Source organism: Capricornis sumatraensis, chromosome 10, assembly GCF_032405125.1.
Source record: "Capricornis sumatraensis isolate serow.1 chromosome 10, serow.2, whole genome shotgun sequence".
NCBI lineage: Eukaryota > Metazoa > Chordata > Mammalia > Artiodactyla > Bovidae > Capricornis > Capricornis sumatraensis.
In genome coordinates this window covers 77,970,056-77,993,616 of record NC_091078.1, presented here as the reverse complement: position 1 = coordinate 77,993,616, position 23,561 = coordinate 77,970,056, and the positions used below count along the sequence as shown (strand labels likewise).

The 23,561-nt window shown below is 41.5% G+C and overlaps 1 protein-coding gene across 1 annotated transcript in view; it reads right to left on the bottom strand.

Moving 5' to 3' along the window:
* The window catches only part of FRMD4B (FERM domain containing 4B), a 198,742-nt gene that overhangs the window by 53,835 nt on the left and 121,346 nt on the right, over positions 1-23,561 (bottom strand). The window contains exon 8 of the mRNA XM_068981787.1: positions 225-308. Within this exon, the coding sequence (XP_068837888.1) occupies positions 225-308 (84 nt within the window). The remainder of the gene's footprint in view (positions 1-224; positions 309-23,561) is intronic.

Below are 23,561 nucleotides of genomic sequence, written 5' to 3'. Positions count from 1 at the left end.
GCTACTCTCCACATATGACTACAAGTCTTGGGATGACAGTCTCCAGAGAGCTTTAACAAGACCTTGTCACTAGAAGGATCAAGGTCTACTTCTTATTAGTCTGACACGTATTATAGGCAATTTGAGATTTCCCTCACTTATATTTCTTGCAGTCTCCTGAGGAGCACGTAGTTCTCAATGGAGGCTATGGCAATGGGGTCATGGGCCATCTTGGCTCAGCTTACCAGTAAGCAAGGGAGGGATGCTCCTGCAGAGTTTTGGTTGGAAAAGCAGGAAGTGTCTTTAAATCTTTCCTGGCATTTTCATCACTAAAATGAAAAGTAATACAGTATGTCAATTGCTGTTACCTAAATGATTATCCAAGCTGGTCGTCAGGTGAAATCTGAAAAGTAACAATTATAGCACATTTGTTGTTGTTTACTAGCTCAGTTGTGTCCGACTCTTTTGTGACATGTGACCCCATAGACTGTAACCCACCAGGCTCATCTGTCCATGGATTTCCCAGGCAAGAATATTGGAGTGGAATGCCATTTCCTTCTGCACTGGTAGGCAGGTTCTTTACCACTCAGCCACCTGGGAAGCCCAATGATAGTACACTGGGCTGTGTCAAATGTTATTGGGAGCAGACTTAAGGCAATAGACTTTAACTAAAGACAGTGCCCAAATGGAGAACCAAGTCATCTGATGAGATTTTTGAGGCTTTTACAAAGACCAAAAAAACATTAAAATAATGTTAAATTGCCATAATCTCATTTTCCTTACAAACTCACAGCTGTTTTCATTGTATATTCCCCATATGTATCTATTTTATTACAAAAGTATTACTATAATTGTGCATATTTCATATTCTATTTTTATATAGCATGTTTCAAATGTCATTATATACTTTGTTCATGTTCCTATAGCACCCTCATAATTATCTTTACTGTCTACATAATATTCACTATGTAGGGACATTAGTTATCCTAAAAGCATTCACACAGTATTACCACTTTTTCATAATAGATATTATTGCAGTAAAAAGATGTGTGTAGGCCTTTCTATTACTTCCCTACTGCTTTCTGGAATAAAATGAAGAAAGTTGGCCATCTGTGGAAACCACAGAACATGACTTGAAAAATGTGCTTCTAATGAAATCTAAGTGAAAGGCACGCAGTTGTGTCTGACTCTTTGTGACTGTGTAGTCCATGGAATTCTCCAGGTCAGAATACTAGAGTGGGTAGCCTTTCCCTTCTCCAGGGGATCTTCCCAACCCAGGGATCAAACCCAGGTCTCCCGCATTGCAAGCGGATTCTTCACCAGCTGAGCCACAAGGGAAACCCAATGAAACCCAAGATGTCCCTCAAATTGTATCAGGTGAACTAAAATGTACCTTGTGAAACATCAGCTCATTTTAAAATGGCAAAATTCAGGGCACATAGGCAATATTTTACAATAACCATCAATGGAATATCATCTTTAAAAACTGTGAATCATGTTATACACATGAAATATATAATATTTCAAATCAACAATATCTTGATCAAAAACAATGACTTATGAGAACAAAACTAAAAAAAAAAAAAAAAAAAGACAAAATTGTGGCTGTCCAAAGAGATGGGTGTGGCCCTTAAGGAACTTAACACAAGGGAGAACAGGGAGCATGACTCAGTCATAGCTGGTCCCGTGCTTTATGATAGAAAACACTCTTAAATTGCTACAGGTATTTAAGAAAGCAGTTTCCACTGAAACAGACATGACTCTCAAAAGAATCCACTGGAGCTTAGGATAAGTGCATTAAAGAGCAAAATCCTGACCACCCTGGCATTTCTCAAACACAATACTGGTAACTCTTCCTCTTATTTTCCACTTCTTCATACCTTTGCCACTAGCTACGGCTTCCTGAAAGTGAAAAAGAAAGAAAGTGAAGTCACTTAGTCGTGTCCGACTCTTTGCGACCCCGTGGACGGTAGCCCACCAGGCTCTTCCGTCCATGGGATTCTCCAGGCAAGAATACTGGAGTGGGTTGCCATTTCCTTCTCCAGGGGATCTTCCTGACCCAGGGATCAAACCCAGGTCTTCCACATTGCAGGCAGACGCTTTAACCTCTGAGCCACCAGGGAAGCTTTCTAGGTGGTGCTAATGGTAAAGAACCTACTTGTCAATGCAGGAGATATAACAGACACGGATTCGATCCCTGGGTTGGGAAGATCCCCTGAAGAAAGGCATGGCAACCCACTCCAGTATTCATAGGGTCACAAAGAGATGGACATGACTGAAGTGACTTAGCACACACGCACCCTTTGTTGAGGTTATCAAGAGCTAGGCACCATGGAAAGCACTTGGAGGACACTGTTCACCTCATGAAAATCCCATCACAACTCTTCCCATGTGGCAGGTACTATTATTTACCCAGACTACTTTATGGGGGCTAGAGGGTTGGGGTGGGAAGAGGGCCTCCCAGGCGGCTCAGTGGTAAAGAATCTGCCTGACAATGCAGGAGACATGGGTTTGGTCCCTGGATAGGGAAGATTTCCTGAAGAAGGAAATGGCAACCCACTCCAGTATTTTTGCCTGGGAAATCTTGTGGACAGAGGTGCCTGGTGGGCTACAGTCCACAGGGGTGGAAAAAGGGTCATACACGACTTAGTGATTAAACAACAACTTCACAGGTAAGAGTGTGAGGTTCGGAGAGGCTAAGCCTCTTGTTCAATGTCTCACAGCTATTAGGTGGAGGAGCAAGAAAGCTTCAAAGGCCAAGACCCACCAATAGAATAATTACAGTGTTCTATCACCTGATTCCCTGACAGATTCCCAGAGTAGTATCCTAGAGAACCCACATAATACTCTCATCTCTGGCAAGGCAGAGCTCCCCCTTTGCCCTCACCCCTACTTACAAATGAAACCTCTGAACCAATTAGTTTCAAAAGCCATCACTCAAGCATTTTCACATTTGTTTCCCTGAGGTTTGCCCCAGTGTGAATTGTGAAGTTGGAAGAGATGAGCTTGCAAGTGGAGGATGAAACATTGAACTCAAGGTCCATCTCCTCCCAAAGCATTCATCCAGTCCTCCTAGACCTAATGTCACAGGTCAAACTGGGCAACCAAGCATGGTGTGCTGACTGGTTTTGTTTGGCCCAGGTTGCACTGTGCCAGATTAGAAACTGCTCTCTCCTGTCACCTGATGAGGTGTGGTGTGAGTGGTTCTCCTTCAGTGTCTACAGAAGGTTCATTTGCTGGTTTTATCAGTTTCTCCACCAGGCCACGGGCAATCAAGTGAACCCATTGAGCAACCTGTACATAAATTTACCATCTTTCAGTGAGAATAGACAGAGTATCACCTAGCTGGGAGATAGTATGATCTGCACCTGTCAATGCTACAAAACCAGGCTTGTGGCCCTCCCTAAAGGTGAAAGATCCGGCTGTACAAATCACTCCAGGAAATGAAAAGTCACTTGGCTCCTGTTCTTACATAAGGATAAATCTCTCCATTCATTTGAAATCTGAGCAGTATGCCTTAACCACATTGACAATCTGGGGAAACTGGTTTGGGCTTCCTGAAAACGAAAATATACCACAGTCCAATTTAATCAAAGGAAAGGTCATCTGTCAACTCCCACAATGATATTTATTTTTCTTAATCATTTCTTTTATTCTGTCCTTCAAATCCCATTTCCTTTTCAAAGAGGCTGGCTTATGAATTTTTTTGTCAAGGGAAAATACAAGTACATGTTTTGAAGTGACAGACTAAAGATAATCCCTTTTGTTATTAATCATCACCACCATCCACATGTGTGTTATCTTCTGGGTTCATGTGAACTGCATGCTGAGTTTCAAGAACTCAACCTTGCATTTACTTATTTCTTTGGATTAGAGTTAATTTTGTGGTTATCAAGACCTCGCTAGAGTAGAGGAGAAGCTGCTATTTACCACAAATTCACTCATTCATTTAGCAAATACGCATTATGTGTATACTGCATCCGAGCATGTAGAAACAAGTGTCATAGGATGCAGTTGGATTTTAAAAAAAAATTTGTATGTAATTCTTAGAATTAATTTTTACTAGAGTATAGTTGCTTTAAAATGTTGTTAGTTTCTTGTTGTATGGTAAAGTGGATCAGTCATACATATATATACACACTCTATTTTTATATTTCCTTTCAGTTTAGATCACCACAGAATACTGAATAGAATTCCCTGTGCTGTACAGTAGGTTCTCATTAGTCATTTATTTTATACATTGTAGTATATTTATGTCAGTTCCAATCTCCCAATCCATCCCACCCTCCCATCCCCCACCTTGGTAACTAAGTTTATCCTCTATTTCATGATACCACTTTTAAGTTATGCAAATGTATTCAGCCAAAAGAGAGGAGAAAGGGGTAAGAAATAAGGGGGAAATTCTATCCATCATTCTATTCAAAAGCTGATTGTTGAGAATAAGTGTGAAATGGAAGGTTTGAAGTTGTTTCCCTTTAAGATGATTTTAGTTTCTATGTCCGTAAAGCACCAGCCTCTCAACATATTGAGAATTTTCTAGTATAGTATTTAAGCATTTAATACATGCTCGCTAATCATAAGAAACTTCTGTATTTCTTAAGTGCTTAACTTAAGAAACAGCTATGTGTTTCAAATGGAGAAAAATACTACCTGATGAATTTTGGTCTTCGACAGGTCACCTTCCCAACACATTTTCAAAAGTAATTTAAACTATGCATGATTAGAACCTACCCCAGTTCTAAGATGTGATGTTATATATCTGGAAATGATGAGTGAATAAATCAATAAATTACCAAAGGTTAATCATGAGCCCACATCCTAAATAACAATGAATATTCATTCATTAAGACTTCTTTTGGGTACAAATCAATCACTGAGAAGCAAGGAAAATGAGCATTAATAAATAGGCTTAGAAAAAAAAAATAGGCTTAGGGATCATTTCAAGGAGAGTTTAGATTACTTTAAAAGGAATACACTTGAATAGGTGGAGCACAAAGGATCTGGGGGGCCATGAAACTATTCTGAATAATAGTGTAATCATGGATATATGATTTATCAAAAGCTATAGAATCAGTACAACACAGAGAGAATCATAATGTGACTATCAACTTTCAGTTCACTTCAGTTCAGTCGCTCAGTCGTGTCTGACTCTGTGACCCGATGGATTGCAGCACTCCAGGCCTCCCTGTCTGTCACCAACTCCCGGAGTTTACTCAAACTCATGTCCATTGACTGGGTGATGCCATCCAACCATCTCATCCTCTGTCGTCCCCTTCTCCTCCTGCCTTCAATCTTTCCCAGCATCAGGGTCTTTTCAAATGAGTCAGTTCTTCATATCAGGTGGCCAAAGATTTGGAGTTTCAGCTTCAACATCAGACCTACCAATGAACACTCAGGACTGATCTTTGGGATGGACTGGATGGATCTCCTTGCAGTCCAAGGGACTTTCAAGAGTCTTCTCCAACACCACAGTTCAAAAGCATCAATTCTTCGGCACTCAGCTTTCTTTATAGTCCAACTCTTGCATCCATACATGACCACAGGAAAAACCACAGCCTTGATGAGATGGACCTTGTTGGCAAAGTAATGTCTCTGCTTTTGAATATGCTATCTAGGTTGGTCATAACTTTCCTTCCAAGGAGTAAGAGTCTTTTAATTTCATGGCTGCAGTCACTATCTGCAGTGATTCTGGAGCCAAAAAAAAAAAAGTCTGACACTGTTTCCACTGTTTCCCCATCTATTTCCCATGAAGTGATGGGCCCAGATGCCATGACCTTAGTTTTCTGAATGTCAAGCTTTTAGTCAACTTTTTCACTCTCCTCTTTCACTTTCATCAAGAGGCTCTTTAGTTCTTCTTTGTTTTCTGCCATAGGGTGATGTCATCTGCATATCTGAGGGTATTGATATTTCTCCCAGCAATCTTGAACTAGTAATGTATCAATATTGTTAATCTGAAACAAATGTACAACGCTAATACAAGATGTTACTGATGGGGAAACTGAAAAGAGGGGAGAGGGGAGAAGAGAAGATATATATATATTTCCCCTCCTCTGGATTTTCTATTTAACTCGTGTGTAAACCAAAAACTACTCTTAAAAAATAAAGTCTACTAATTTTTAAAAAAAGATTAAAAAAGAAATCTACTTTCAATTAGTGGTTCTTAACTAGGGCAACTTTGCTCCTCAGGGAATATTAAGCAATGTCTTAAGACATTTAGTCACACCTGGGGAAGACAGTGTTACTGGCAGCCACTGAGCAGACGCCAGGATGCTACTATACAGGCCACAATACACAGGACAGGCCCCAGCAACAAAGAATTATCTTGCCCCAACTGTCAATAGTGTTGAGGTTGAAAAACCCTCACCTGGATTCTTATAAAACTACTGATAATCCAACCCTAAAACTTCTAATTGCATCTTTTAGACTTGAAGAAATGTTCTCTTCTGTCATCTTTAGATTTTAAAATATAAAAGTATCTCAGGTGCAAGTGTCTAATAGGAGCCATGGGAGAGAGGTACTAGAAATCCATCTGTGTAAGCTAGCTGAGAAGGGCAAGTCAAACTCAGCAGCAGACACAGGGACTATGGGGACTGATGGGGACTGTGAGGAAGAGAACGATGCCCACCTGAAGTATTACTGGGAACATAGATTTGACTGTGTGAGAGAGAGATCAACACTTTGGTTAATTTCTCTTGATATAAAAGTCAGAGCTGGAATAACATGAAGTATTCAGGGGCCCAATCCTTTCTCCTCTTGCTTCACCATTCCTGGGGTGCTGCTATCCTTCATGTTATCCAAGACAGCCCATCACCATACCCACATTTTAGCCATCAGGTAGGGGAAAAAGAATAAAGGAGGACATACCCACTCTGTTACAGGCAGAACCTGAAAGCTGCCCATCTCCCCTAATCCCACTGGCCAGAATAATCTCAAGGCTCTTGCTAACTGCAAGGGACACTGGGATGTGTAAGTCTTTATTTTGGGCAGCCACATGCATCGCTAAAAATTCTACAAACATGGAGAAAAAGGAGACTGGATACTGAAGAAACAGACAGCACTGCTGATGGGGAAACACTGCTCAGATCCAGGTCTTTTGTGTCACATGGGAATACAGATCCACTACTGCCTAATTAGGATTACACTTGTTTTGAAAAGGGGCAAAATCTCAGATTTTTACCTAGAGCAATTTCAAAATATTGCCTCAATCAGGGAAAAAAAAAAGTCAAAATAAAAAAAGTAAAACATTGTGCAGGTCCTATAAAACATATATACCAGCAGACCATGACCATTACTTTGCAAGTTCTGATATAAACTATTAGAAGAGCACGTAGAGTTCTCAGTTCAACTTGGTTTCCAGCTTCAGATAATTTATTTACAGTGCAAAGTGTCAGTAGGGCATGAATAAATGAGAAACATAAATAATTTTGACAAATGTGGAATTTGGAGCATTCCAAAAGATTACTCTCAGGAAAAAACATAAGCCTTATTTCTTTGTGTTTGAGAAGGTGCCTATTAATCCTCCAAATCTGTTCCTTTGAGCTACTGCAAAACATCCTTTCCCGTGAATACACAGTATCACTTTTCTGAAAGAATGTATTTAGTACAGGAAACCTCTAACAGGTCACCACCAACAAGGAAGTGACTGAGCTAAGGAGCTGGCTATGACACCAGAGGACCAAGAAGATACAAAAGATGGCTGAGATGGACGGCCCGGCAGTGAAAGGGCTTGTATCTCTCACCGAGCAGTGCGCAAGTAGAAACCCAGATGGCCAACAAGCAGAATCAAGTGTTCACCTTTACAGGAACTCAGGGGAACACACAGTAAATCTTTAATGGATTACCACTTTGTACCAGACTGCAGAGGTTACATCAAGATGTTTGGCAATAGGAACTTCCATCCATTCACGGTGGAAAACTCTGTTGATATGATCATTTTGGAAATCTGCATACCCCACAACCCAGAGATCTTTTCCTAGGTATATCTCTAGAGAAACTGACACAAAAGAATAAAGTTTATAACAGCATTTTTCACAGTAAGACAAAAGAAAACAACCCAAATATCCCATGACAGTAGAAATGATAAAATTATAGTATTCATAATGGAATGCCATATAGCAAAGAAAATACTGTTTAGCTTCACACAATATGGTGACTCTCACAAATATTAAGCAAAGAATCAAGACTCAAAGTAAGATATACATCACCATCCCCTGTACATATGTTCGAAAGCAAGCAAAATGAATACAGAGGATCATACACAGGTGACAATATAAAGCAGAACAAGAAGATAAGTTCCATAGTCAGAGTACAATCGGGCAGAGAGAGAATGTTTATTGGGAAAAGGGGGCGCTAGCACACAATGGGCGTGGGTGGGGTCCTGGCAACATTCCTCACTGGGTGTGGTTATGCGGCTGTGCAACTTCTAATCTGTTTTTTAAACCATTCATACATGTTTTACCCATACTTCCTGGTGATTATCAGTTGAGTTCAGTCACTCAGTCATGTCCTACTCTTTGCGACACCATGGACTGCAGCATGCCAGTCCTTCCTGTCCATCACGAACTCCCAGAGCTTATTCAAACTCATGTCCATTGAGTCAGTGATGCCATTCAACCATCTCATCCTCTGTCATCCCCTTCTCCTCCCGCCTTCAATCTTTCCCAGCATCAGGGTCTTGTAATGAGTCAGTTCTTTGCATCAGGTGGCCTAAGTACTGGAGTTACAGCTTCAGCATCAGACCTTCCAATGACTATTCAGGACTGATTTCCTTTAGGATGGACTGGTTGCATCTCCTTGCAGTCCATGGGACTCTCAAGAGTCTTCTCCAACACCACAGTTCAAAAGCATCAGTTCTTGAGTGCTGAGCTTTCTTTATAGTTCAACTCTCACATCCATACATGACTACTGGAAAAACCATAGCTTTGACTAGACAGACTTTTGTTGGCAAAGTAATGTCTCTGCTTTTTAACATGCCATCTAGGTTGGTCATAGCTTTTCTTCCAAGGAACAAGCGTCTTTTAATTGTCACCATCTGCAGTGATTTTGAAGCCCCCAAGAATAAAGTCTGTCACTGTTTCCATTGTTTTCCCATCTATTTGCCATGAAGTGATGGGACCAGATGCCATGATCTTAGTTTTCTGAATGTTGAGTTTTACGCCAACTTTTTCACCCTCCTCTTTCACCTTCATCAAGAGACTCTAGTTTTTCTTCACTTTCTGCCATAAGGGTGGTGCCTTCCGGTGACATAATTCACATCCAGTGATCCGGGTGATATAATTCACATCAAAAACTAAGTTAAATATGACTAGTGGGTGAAAGGTAGAGTGCTGGTGAGCAAGTCCAGTGCCAGTTAGAGGGCAAGTGTTAGAAACACCAGGGGATTACTTTCAAGTTCATCCCCATCATTTTCAGAGGTTAGAACCAGGCAGGATTTCAAGTGTGAGTAGACTGACAGTAGCAGAATGCTTATTTGTTCACCCTCCAAAGAACCCCAGCTGGGGAATTTGCCTGGGAGCTGGGACCACGTGGATCCTGCGAGTGGGTGGGGGAAAAGTGAGGAGGCCCAGGTCTGGCTAGAGCACAGAAGGCCCCTCCCCTCCCGGGGCTGACAGACAGGCAGGCAAGCAGGCAGGGCAGGAGGCTGGGTTTGTATGAATGAGGAGTGACCTCAGAATCCCCAGGGAGGGCCCCTAACCAGCTGGATGTAAGCAAGCCTGGACGGAGATGTCTCTGCCTCTCCCCAGGAGTAAACACACTCACTCCGTGTGGACGTTCTTGAGCCTCCTGCAGTGGAAGTGCTATTTTAAAGACTCAGTTGACTAGAACTGCCGAGAGGGACTGCTTTTTCCAAGTCCTAGCCAGAGACAATGCCCATAAATCTACAGGACTTTCTACTTGTCGGTAACAAACCAGAAACTGCTATTCTTCATCCTTTCAACAAGAATTCAGATGCTACAATGAAGACTGCATTTTATCTGATGACTTAGGCTAAACCCCCACCCCTTAGGCTAAACCCCCCGTCATCAGGTATTCTCATCAGGTATTCCAGGTTCGTATACTGACAGCTTTCTAGAAGGAAGCGGCCCAGGACCCGCCTTTACCGTTTAGCCACCAGCGGCTCCTTTTGCCTCGATGATTGTTTTTGGCATTCCCAAGAATCCCCTTTCACGGGCTTTTGTTTTTCTTTCCTGATCTCAAAAGCCCTGGAGGAATGTGCCAACCTCACCCCTTTCTGAGACAGCCACGTGGCTGGCAAAACTGAGGCCATCCTTTGTGTGTGCTGGAGCAGTTGTGTGGAAACAGCCACCCCCAGCAGATGTGTGCACCTGTTTGTGCCTAGTTGGGGACTTGCCCACAGTTATAATCAGCCACCTGCCATGCCGAGGCTGGAGGGCAAGGGAGTTCAGGCAATTAGCAAACGGTGGTTGCTGGCCGTTTTGGAGCAAACCAATCACTGAATGAGATCCCTTGAAGATGGTAACTGTCAGTGTTTGGTGTGGGAGCATCCCTAGGTTTATAGAACAGTTAAAAAAAAAAAAAAAAAGGCCAAGCCTCAAACTTTCCTTTTCTTTTTGATGCTAAAGCTCTTCCTTATCTGAAAAGCACAATGACCCATGGAAATGAGTGTCAAACGTCACCAAGGCAAAAATTAAGCTCTTTAGGGAAGTAACCTGGGACTGGAGTCGTCTTCTCATCCACACATAAGCATAACTCAAAATCCATGTTTCATTAAATGTATGTTGTTGTTTAGTCTCTCAGTCATGTCCGACTCTTTGTGACCCCATGGACTGTAACCCACCAGGCTCCTCTGTCCATAGACTTCTCCAGGCAAGAATACTGCAGTGGGTTGTCAATCCCTTCTCCAGGGGATCCTCCCAACCCAGGGATTAAACCAGGTCTCCTGCATTGCAAGCAGATTCTTTACCACTGAACCACAAGGGAAGTCCCATTAAATGCATATGCAAATATAAAAAAGCTATAGTTAATGCCTGTTGAACACTCAAGATAAAGTCTACCAGACAGCCTAAGGGGCCTCCGAGAATCCAAGCGAGTTGTCACAGCTGGGAGCTCTATTTAATACTGTGCTCTGTGCAAGCTAAAGATTTACTGCCATTAGGAACTGGTGTAAATTAGAAACGTTTGCCAGTCTTCTGGAATTGCCTGCACAGAGGTTGGTGATAAGCCACTTCCTTATCTATGCTTGTTGGAAAGCTGACGTGTGGCTATCAAAGTTTTGCACTAAACTGAAGGAACGGGCCATGGCAATGATTACAACAGCCAGAAAAAGTGTATTTAATGTTTGTTAAATGGTGTAACAGGTGTCAATTCAACTACTAAAGCATTCCGGGTGGACCTGGTCTTTAAGGATGTGTGTATGTCTGCTCAGGCATGTCAGACTTTTTGTGATTCATGGACTGTAGCCCACCAGGCTCCTCTGTCCATGGAATTTTCCAGGCAATATTGGAGTGGTGTTATTTCCTCCTCCAGGGGATCTTCCAGACCCAGGGATCGAACCTGCATCTCCTGCATTGGCAGGCGGGTTCTTTACCACCAGTGCCACTTGGGAAGCCCTGACAGCTTGCTTAACCATGGTATTATTAGAAGGATCCTGGATACAGAACATAAGCACTAATTTCCTCAACTATGGTATCAGTGTTGGTCAACACTGTGGTGGTTAGCAGTTTAAGATATGTTATCAGTTTACTTAGAGCATTTTTTCACTGGCCAGACAGCCTTCACACCACCCTTTTTTAATTAAAAAAAAAAAAAATCATGTTTCTTTCAGTTATTTGGGAGCTTGGCCTTCAATGATGAATCCAGTTCATTACCTTCTCAGAAAGGTAATTTTCATTACAGAAAATTTCTCTCTACTAATTCCCAGGTAAAGGGATATTAAAGGTTGTCAAGCATGAGAAAATACAGTAGTTCTTATAACCCCCTGGCCAGCAGCATCAGCACTATCTGAGGATGTGTTAGAAATGCAAATTCTAGGGCCCCACTCCAGGCCTACAGAACCAGAAGGGCTGAAGGTGGGACCCAGCAATCTGTTTAATAAATGACTTGAGAACCACAGGAACAGAATAACAGAATGAACACATAATATGAACACAGGGAGGTTTTCAAGAAAGAGATAAAATCTACAATTTAAAACAGGAAAGAAGGTCAAAGAGGCTGAAGAAGCCCAGTAGGCTAGTTTCAGGAGACCCTTCTGAGGCCCTTGTTGTTTACTCAGTCGTGTCCCACCAGGCCCCTCTGGCCATGGGATTTTCCAGGCAAGAATACTGGAATGGGTTGTCATTTCCTCTTCCAGGGGATCTTCCCGACCCAGGGATGGAGCCTGCATCTCCTGCATTGCCAGGTGGATTCTTTACCACTGAGCCACCTGGGAAGCCCCTTCCAAGGATGACCCAGCAGTTATACAGACAGAGTAAGTACCTCCATTCAGTCCCTAAAAAGAAATGCTCACACTCACTGAACATTATTAGGCTCCAGAGACTGGGCTAAAACCTCTCTATAGGTTCTGCTATTATCACTAGCATCCCTGTTACGTAGATGTGAAAACTGAGATTTAAAAGAGATTTCATTTAAACTCAGCAAGAAAGAAACTGATATGATTCCAGGCCTACACTTGGACAACTCTGCTAACTTCTCTAGTTTCAAAATGAAGGGACAGAAAACAAGGAAGGAGGTTTTGGGATTTGTAATTATAGTGGCCACTCATTGATTTTACTAAACTTAGTTTCTAGGGTAAAGATAGGTTGCTTTTTTAAAACTAGATAATCTGATTGTAGATGGTATGGGACAGGGAGGCCTGGTGTGCTTCAGCCCATGGACTGCAAAGGGTCAGACAAGACTTGATGACTGAAAAAAAAAAAAAAAAAAAGACTTGATGACTGAACAACATAATCTGGTTTAGTAAAAAACTGGATTAAACCACAAAGATCTAATTACAGATAACCAGACTGAATATGTGTTATCACTCAGTGTTTCTTAAATCAAACCAACTATTGTCTGTAGCTGTCCTCTAATAGCAAAGATTCCAAACTTAGTTAAAAAAAAAAAAAATTTAAAGAGCTACAAAGTCAGACTCCAGTCATTTTTAGCAGAATTTTAGGGCACGCAAGCCCACTGAGAAGCCCAACATCCAACAAAGGTTCCTTAAACCACACGAAGTGTTCCTAATGCCTGATTTTTATTTTTCAAACTTTATTGAGTTTGACACTTTTTTTTTTTTCCAGCTGTGCTACCCAGCAAGTGAGATCTTAGCTCCCCGACCAGGGATCAAACCTGCACCCTCTGCAGTGGACTCAGGTTATCTCAATCACTGGACTGCTAGGGAAGTCCCTGATGCCCCATTTGTAATCCTAGCTAAGAAGTTCATAGTAAAATCTCAACCCTTGACGAGTTCTCTCGGTTACAGGATAGAAGGCTTGGGAGCAGCTGGAGAAAGAGGGAAACAAGCAGTCAATCTCATTCATAGTCAATCATATGCCAAGACAAAAAGCTAGGGCTCAGATCCACCCGATTTTAATGCCACAAATGATTACTGCAGTTTTCAGTAAAACTGCTCACAGACTGAGACAATTTCATAATAGCTAAAATAAAGTGCCTGCCTCACTTTCCACCCCTTCAGACCAAACCCTGCCGGCCGGTTAAGAGATCTAAATTACTCTGGTCCGACACTGAGTTTGTAGATGCAGGAAATAGGGCCTAGCGACCTTAAAGACTTACCAGGGGCCTTTCGCTGAGGTAGTGCTAGATCGAGAGGACCAGAGGCTGTCTGGCTGGTTCTCAGGACTCCAGGTTTAAGCTGAGTGGCAGCAGGGGAGGAGGAGGAAGGAGAGGAGGGAACTGGGAAGCTGGGTGGAGAGAACAGGGGGAGGGGCCAGAAAAGCCCGGCGGGCTGGGCCAGAACTCTTCCCCTCCCCTCCGAAGTCAGAGGGTCTTTCCATTCTTAGGATTTCCTCCCCACCCCATTTAATCAGGTCCTGATCGCACCTCAAGCCAAGGTCGTCTTTTTGGAGTGGAAAGTGAGAACTGAAAGGATTATAGAAGCTAGGGATGCCCTCCATCCCTTCTGGGAAAAGGAGGGACACCCCAGTTCATCTTAATCAGATGCAGCTCCTTCCTTGGTGTTCCGGTGTGAGCATACATTCCTAGGCTGCCCTTGGTTTCTAGCTGCCTTGGACCTCTCTGCTCCTTCACAAGACAATAAATTAGAAACTTCTGTGGCTCTAAAAGAAAAAGGGCATGTGCTGTGCGGCAGACAAGTGCTCAGCATTTTACTTATACAAAAAGAGAAAGAGAAAAAAAAAAAGGATGTCATTCAATCCTTATAGCAAACTGAGGTGTAGGAGCTGTTTCTAACTTACATATACGGAAACTGAGGCTTAGAGAGGTCACCTGGCTGCCTGCTGTCCCACCAGAGTTGGTACATGGGCAGCCAGGGTTGGGACATAGGCCAGTGTAAAACCATCACATACTTAGAAACAAATCAACAGACGTGCTCACTGGCTGGCCCTAGACCTGTGATGTGCAGTAATAAGGTCAGGACCTACAACTGGATTCAGTTCCAGGTCTCCATGTTTATAGGACTTAGCTAAACTAACCTATGTAAGCCTCGGTTTCCACATTATAAAGACAGGGATACTGATGTGTTTTCTGGCATTCTTGGGAAGATGCTATGAAGCTATGTTGCTATGAAGGCACCTGCCTATGTTCATTAAATGTATTCTTTCCTTTCTGATCACAGCACAGAAAACCAACAGTTATACCAAACACTTTACTTCAATCATCCTCAGAACAGGCTAGGGGTGGCTTCTTAACACTGAGAAGAATCCCCAGTGGGTGATCTAGGTTAGAGTTGCCAGATTAAACATTTAGAACACACAGTAAAAAAAGTTATGCTTTGTTTATTTTATGTGTTCAGTCTGGCAATCCTAACAGTTGGTAATAAACCACATGGGTAAAGAACTTTGGAAGCAGCTTGGCAAGTTCCTAGTTCTAAGTGGCTTTAGGATGGATTCAACAGAACCCACGGTAACTGTGGAAGTGCAGCCTTGAAACTTGCTCCTCCAACATCATGACCAATCCGTGGAATTTGTATCAGACCCTCCTTATCTCTGCATTCTACCAGAGACAAGAAACCAGCTTGTGTTGTGGGAAACACAGTGTCCTCTCATCTAGAATTCCTTTGTTAAACTCTTGTCTGTTGTCTAACTTGTAACCAAGGACAAATTACTCTGTCCATCTACATGCTTGATAGGGATCAACTGTCAAACTACTTTTTTTTTTTAAGATCTGAAGAATTTCTTATAATAATGAAAATGTGATGAGAGATTATTTTTTTCTAAACATTAGCCAGCTTGCCAAGAACTCTGATCCTGTCTACTTTGAAACTTCACATCTTTTAGAAGAAATATAATCTACAAAAATGACAGGCTGAGAATGAGGTTAACACAAAAATCTGTAAATATTGAAAATAAAAACACTTCAGAAATTCAGAGAGACAGAGGATAGAATGGTGGTTGCCAGGAGGTGAGGGGAACCCAGTGAAACCCCAAGGTCTGAGCCAGGGCTGATGATATTCCACTGTTGCCAGAAATGAGAATTACAGGTACCAGGCACAGTTCTAACTCTTTTATGGGCATTTTCTCTCTTGATTTTCATAATGGCCCTAGGAGGTCTAGGTTATGTTATTCCCTGGGCCTTGGACCTGGGAGATCATGCATACTGAAATCAGAAAAAGGTTAAGAGGTTCCCAGACATATAGGAAAAAGGGCTTTTTTGCAGAATTCTGTGTGGTTCTATCTTCATCAATGGAGTACCTGTTTAGACGCCTACAAGAGGACCTTTTCTTTAATAATCCATCTAATACCCAGGCCTTACAGTTTTCAACAACCAGGACCAAGCTACACAATTTGCAGGACCCAGTGAAAAATTAAAATGTGGAGCTTCTTTGTTTAAAAAATCATGAGGAATCTCAAGATGGCGACAGAAGAGTATCAAACTGAGCGTGGGTTCCTTCTGAGCAGGGGGGCCTGTGTGATTGCACAGGTCACACCCTGGTGAAGTCTGCCCTGCCAACAGCATTTTTCCCTGGTAGATTTCCACTGTCTTAATTGCTTCCTTTCTGCCTGCCCAGCCTTAGGCGCCTGTGCCCAGAACTAAATGAGCCTGTTCACAAAGGCACACAGACCCCCGGAGGCCAGCAGGTTCTGGATAGGGCCCCCCACATGCCGGGGGGAATCACAAGCTTGCTGCCTTGTTGCTCTGGGGTGGCAGGGAAGGGCTTTAAGCCTTGGTTTGGGAAGTTTCCGTTAGGTCAAGTGGGTAGTGTTCCATGAATCTTACATTCGTTTTGAAAAACGATGCAGTGTCAGAGATCTGTAGGTCACTGTGCTAATCTATGAGTTTTTTAACAGGACAAAATAACATTTAAAAAAATTCTGACATAAGCACTGTATATTCATTATCAATAAATGAAAACACACTGACATGTGAAGAAGGCAAATTGCAAACATTTCTATCCCACCCATCCCACGATAACTCTTAGTCATGACAATAGTATTGGCTTCATTTTTTTTTTTTACCTCTACCATAAACTGGGCAGTGTACAATGCACTATAATATTGTTTTGCAAATTTGAAAGTTGCTAAGAGAGTAGATCTTAAATGTCCTCATCACAAGAAAAAAAGTTTTGTAACTATGTATGGTGATGGATTTTAACTAGACTTTTTGTGGTGATCATTTTGTAATAAATACAAATATTGAATCATTATGTTATATATCTGAAACTAATATATGGTTACAAGTCAATCATACCTCAATTAAAAATTTTTTCTTACTTTTTAAAAAGAACTGTAATTATTCTTATTTACAGATGGGAAACTGCAGTGGAGAGATGTGCAATGACACAGCTAAGATTGTTCACCAGTGAGAAGCAGGATCTGGAGCCAAACTCAGTTTTGACTAACTTCAGAATCCACTCTACAGCAGTCTTTGTAGTGGGGAGTCTTTAGTTGTGCAGAAAGAAAATACTACAACTTCTAATGATACTTTCTTTGTATGCATTCTTTGGACATGTTACTCTATGTCATTGCTTTTGATGATGACTCTTTTCTGAGTATTTTACAATATACATGATGTTAATATAGTTCTCCATGTCTACAACTATGGGCTTCCCTCGTAGCGCAGCTGGTAAAGAATCTGCCTGCAGGGCAAGAGACCCCGGTTTGATTTCTGGGTTGGGAAGATCTGCTGGAGAAGGGATAGGCTACCCACTCCAGTATTCTTGGGCTTCTCTGGTGGCTCAGCTGGTAAAGAATCTGCCCGCAATGCAGGAGACCTGGGTTCAATCCCTGGGTTGGGAAGATCCTCTGGAGAAGGGAAAGGCTACCCATTCCAGTATTCTGGCCTGGAGAATTCCATGGACTGTATAATCCATGGGGTTGCAAAGAACTGAACACAACTGAGTGACTTTCACTATCAAATCTATAACTGTATAATGAAATAAATAATTAAAAGTATACAAATGAATGGGGCTGTAGGAACAAAATAATTTAGAGGTTACCGCACTGTGCTATAACTTACAGACTAGTTTTTATACATGTATCATATATTTGAATGTATTGGCATACTTTTTTTAATAAAAAAAGGATGATACATATGTTTTTTTCTATTTTCTATATTGTAATCATTTTTCCATGTCAATAAATATTCACCTACAAAAGTATTCTAATGTAAGTTACTGACATTCTTAAGTGTTACTTTTGATAAGATCTCATGATTTAGAACAAGGATCTGATATCCATCCTCCATTCTAATGCGTTCATCCCACCCCCACTCCAATGAACGGTGGAGTGTCTGGAAGCCAGGGACTCTCTTTAAAAATACATCTCCCTTCTCAAAAGAATTGAAATTCAGGACTCAAAAAGATATTTGTGCTCGTATCAGTATTATTCATAAGAGCCAAAAGGTGGTGTAACCCAAGTATTCACTCACAGATGAATGGATAAGCAAAAGTGGTAAATATATAATAGTGGAACATTAGTCCTAAAGTACAGGAAATTCTAACACATGGCACAATATGGATGCAACATGAGGACATTATGCTGAGTGAAAGAAGCCAGTCACAGGAAGACAAATACTGTATGAGTTCACTTATATGAGGCATCCAGAATAGGCGAATTTGTAGAGATGGAAAGTAGAATGGTGACAGTTAGAGGCTCGGGGGAAGGAGAGAAGGGTTATTATTTAATGGGTACGGAGTTTCCATTTTTCAAGATGGAAGATCTTGGAGATGGATGTGGTGATGGTTGCCCAGCAACTTAAAATGGTTCAGATGGGGGACTTCCCTGGGAGGCTGGTGGTGAGCAGTATGCCTACCAATGCACAGGACATACACTTGATCCCTTTTCTGGGATGATCTCACATGTCTCGGAGCAACTAAGCCCGTGCGTCACAACTACCAAAGTCCACAAGTTACAGTCCGTGCTCCACAACAAGAGAAGCCACCACAATGACAAGCCCGCACACTGCAACAAGGAGTAGCCACGGTTTGCCACAACTAGAGAAAGCCCTAGCGTAACAACAAAGACCCAGCACAGCCAAAAATAAATAAATTTAAAAACAAAAAAAATTAAGATGGTAAAACAACAACCATGCATCTCAGTATACTCGACAGACTGAGTGGCAAAGTCCCAAGCACTAAGTCTTCATTCTGTACTAGGCATCCTGCAAGGTGCGTGATCTCATTCAACTCTCACAACAAATCCCTTAAAGAAAAGGGACCTTAGGGAGGTGGATGAACCTAGAACCTATTATACAAAGTCAGTCAGAGAAAACACAAATATCGTAGATTAACGTGTATATTTGGAATCTAGAAAGACGGTGCTGATGTACTTATTTGCAGGGCAGCAATGGAGTGCAGATGTAGAGAAAAGACTTGTGGATACAGGTGTTGGGGGACCGGGAAGGAGAGGGTGGACAAGTGGAGAGAGTAGCATGGAAACACTATCATAAATAAAATAGATGGCCAGGAGGAATTTGCTGTATGACTCAGGGAACTCAAACCAGGGGCTCTGTGACAACCCAGACGGGAGGGATGGGGTGGGAAGTGGGAGGGAGGTTTGGGGGTGGGAGGACATACGTATACCTATGGCTGATTCATGCTGATATATGGCAGAAACCAACACAATATTGTAAAACAATCATCCTTCAGTTAAACACAAATAAATTTTTTAAAAGCGACCTTAGGCTCAATGGCTTGAACTGGCTCAAGGTCATGTCACTAGTAGATGAGGAAGGCTTGTCTCACTCAGCTCATGCCTGCGTGTCTGAATCCAGGGCCCAGAACCTTCCAGCGTCTCTTATAAAGGATGTAAAATGACTGTGGCTAAGTAGTACAAGACCGGAAATTTAGTCTGCCTCCACCACAGCCCTTAGTGGTCCAGAGCCTTGTACACTGTAGGCATTCAGTGTTTAATCTATTGAATACAAGGGTGAATAGGGTCCAGCAATGAGAAAAAGACCAAGCATTCCAAGGTCACTGCTGATGGAGCGCTCATTTCCTGCCTTCTCACTCTTAAGCTATCTCCTCAAGTGACTAATATTAGACTTGGGGCCGCGCCACTGATAACACCGCTTACCAGAGAGTCCACTGCCTGCTGCCCTCACTGCCTTCCATCACGGACAGCAAGGATCTGTGGAGGGCTCCTGATACACATGTAAGTCAGAATGGTACTCTGAGATGGTAGGGGAGGTCTGGGGACTGTAGGTCTGGTGCTGTCAACCTGAATTGTCATGGGTATGTCACTTAGTTCATCATGCGTGAAATGAGCGTTCCAATGCATAATATGGGGGCAACGCTAATACTCTATGTGCAGAGCAGATGAAAAAGCACCCACTGTATGGGATGGATGATTCTTTCCAAATTCAGGGCTCTTCAGAAAAAGCAAGTTCAGAATTTGATGAATGTTTACCCTAAGAGCTATTGGAATTATAATTGAGAGATGTAAGAATCTGACAGGCAGTACCAAGAAAAGGACCTGCTTATCTTTTAAAAGCATTTTAATACTGAGCTTTCACCAAATAAATAAGCCTCTACTTCACAAGGTGAAGCACACAAAACACTGGTCTGGGAAGAGGCTCGGACATCAGGGACAAGAAAGTGTGGGAAACACTGTGTGTTTTCTTCTGGGAGATCTGCCATGCACATGAGTGGATTTGAAACTGATCAAAAAGAACTTAAACTCTGTTGAGTTTCTTTTTAATTTATCTATTTTTAATTGAAGCATAATTGCTTTATAGTATCTCTTGGTTTCTGCTTTTAACAATATAGTTCCCATGCTTATTTGTCTGTAGCTCCCTACTTGTTATCTGGTGTGTTTATTCAGTGTAACAACTCAACATCTGGAGAAGTCATGGGGAAATGTTAAACCATAATATGAGTAATATAATGTTACCCACACAAAGTTTCTTAATCTCAGTTGTAACGTGGGAATAATATTCCACCAACCTCATGAGCAGAGATGACGATTAATGAGTTACTGTTTGTAAAACATGTAAAACAGCCTGACACATAGAAGTATTTACCAATTACTAAATATAAATAAAATATGAATGTGCTGAACTGATTGATAAAAGAACTATATGTTTAAAATCAAGCCTTAAAATAGCCATAACACCAAGAGAAAGAAAAGTCATTTCTTACTAGGTTTTTCACAAAAGCTCTTTGCTGATTCATTAAAGTTCTGGCGTGAAATCAGACAGAAACATTAAATTTTTGTCATGTCAGCCTTCTTTATTCTGTCAGCATGGAAGGTAATGATTCTTACAAGTTTAAGTTTGTGTTAGAATACTAAAAGGAGACTCCTGACAAAGGTCAAGAGCATCAGGCAGAGTCCTAACTGGGCCACTCTTGAAGTCATGTGACCTAGACAGTCCACTACTTACTCTCTCCACACCTCAGTTTCCCTGTCTGTAAAATGGGGATACCACTAGTGCCTGTCATCACAGGACTGGTGGGAAGGTTCAGTGGATTAACACTAATAGCAATAGTAAAGCCAAACAACAGAGACAAAGCAACTGAGTTCCAGATTCCAGAGAAGTTAGTTACCCACAGTATTACAGCAGGTACCTGGGCCTGGATTTGAACCCAAGCAATTAAATTCCAAAGCTCCTCTTCACATCTGCCTCCCATTGATGTAAGGACATACTCAGCATAGCACCTAGCCCATGGGAGCCGCTTTTTTTTTAAAGAAAAAAAAAACATGGTCACTGATTTTAAAGGTCCCAGAAACGGAATATTTTAGAGCTTCAAGCGCTCTAGAGGTGTAACAAGTAGAAGGACAAGTTCTTTAAAAGTCTTTGATTTTTTTTTCTCTCCTTTCATTAACTACTCTCAAGGCATCCAGAGAAGTTCCTTTCCCATGGGAAACAGCTGCTATTTTTGTAGCACAGCTGTAAATTGTGCATTATTCCTACTCATTTGAAGCTAAGTGACAATATGCTATCATTCTGACCCAGCACTGAAATGAAATTGTAGTCACTTTTTCTTATAAGCAAAAGTGCCCTAGTCACATAGTTTCTTGTTCCACCTTTCAGGATCTTAAAAAAAGAAAAGAAAAGAAACACCTTGCTTTTACAAAGTCATTTGCTGCTGGCTGAGTGATAAAACCTCGCCGTGTCAGCTTTCAGGAATCCTGTGTTTGTCTGTGTTGTGTTACCCAAGTAGCTTGTTATCTTTGCAGCTTAAGGGCTGACTTGGAAATTCAGGCTGTCAACTATTTAAAGAAAATAGAAGTCCTCACGCCACTATTTTAATTAACTTTCCAGAGAGCAAGGTTTTCTACTTGGTTATGATAGTGTTAACTTAAAATACTCTGAAGGAAAGAGGGCAGAAACAAAATAAGGAGGAGGATTATTGTTTTAAAAGGCATTCTAGGAAGAAGAATTTGAACATAACCATGATGGCAAAACAGTATACTGTATGTAAAGAAAAGAGAGTCAGGAACAAATATTAAGCAGTATGAATGGTAGATCGTGGGCAGTTAAAATATATTAATGCAGATTATATGGGGCCTTGAATGCCAGGTTAGGGTTTTGGAAGGTAGATGTCTATGCAATGGGAGATAAGAGATGTGTGGAAGTCAACAACAATGATCACATTTATGTCTTAGGAAGATAACAGGGGGTTATGTGTGGGTATTATGTAGCACACAATGGAATCGGAACAGATCCAGGAACTCACTGACTATGTGAGTTTGGCCTAAAATTTCCATCCATTAATTTGTTAAATGGTGATGATAAAACTGTGGTAGGAACTGAATGAAACCAGACATGGACTATTAAAATAATGTTATAGAAAGCAGTCAAACAATCAACACACACATGCATACTTTTACAGTCAGGCTGACTGGCGTTCTGATAGAAGGAAAGAAGGGAGCTGTCTGAGGTAGAGGAGATAGGTGGGAGGGAAAAGGGAAAATCCTGAGAGATGATTCAAGAGAGAAAGGAGCTTATACAAGGGGAGGCAGCGGGGGAGTTGGTCTGGGGGTTGGGATGCTGGCGGGTTCAGCTTTAGAAATGCTAAATATGAGAAAGAATGAGATATTTACAAGGATTGAATGGCCCAGAGCAGCCTCAAGAATTAGGTGTTCCATCAGTGTTTTAATTGAAAATGCTACATGGCTTTACTCCACGAGGGTAGTATTTGAGGATCTTTATTGATCCATAATTAAACCTCAGTGAGCAAACTCAGGTAAGTTCTAAAAGCCATGGCATGTAACCCAAGAGAGATGTGGAACTGTCACTGAGGGAGCTCTGGACAGAAAAACAGATTCTCTGGAAGGAAGCAAGGAAGTATCAGGCATGTATAAGTCCCCTTTCAGCACTTCATACTTAACCTCCTTTGAGGAATTTGCCTTTGCTTGTTCCCACTGGAGAAACATCACTTAGAAAAACAATCACAGATAACTCCAATCCCAATTACACAAAGATGTTCATCAAAGTATTATTTATATCAGCAAAAAACGGGAAGCAATACATATTTAAGACAACATGGGAGTGGTGGATTATGTCCATCAATTTGATGGAATATGAAAGTGGCGACTGGAGGAACCATTCTAAGCACTTTATATATATTAATTCCATCAGTCATCATAGCAATTCTATGGGGTATATACTAATAAAAGCCCTATTTTACAGATGAGGAAACTGAGGCTTGGTAAATTTAAATAACTTGCTCAAGATTGCACAGGTAATAACAGGCAGACCTGGGACTTCAGTGAGGCTATCTGGTTCTAATGTCTTCGCTCTAAACAGTATGTAACCACAAATGCTACTTTTTATTTTTGCCTGATTTTCCTAAATTAGTTTTATAACAAAACTTTGGAGGAAAAATATACCCTCTCCTTTCAGGGGAGGAGGAGATCAAATAGGGAAGGAGTGGTGACAATGAGCAAAAATTCTGCTTCTTTATATACCCAATGACAACAGATCGTATTTCCTATTCTTTCAATCTCATCAGCAATAACTAATGCTCGGACAACAAATTATAATCTACAAAGTCTTTGAACCCA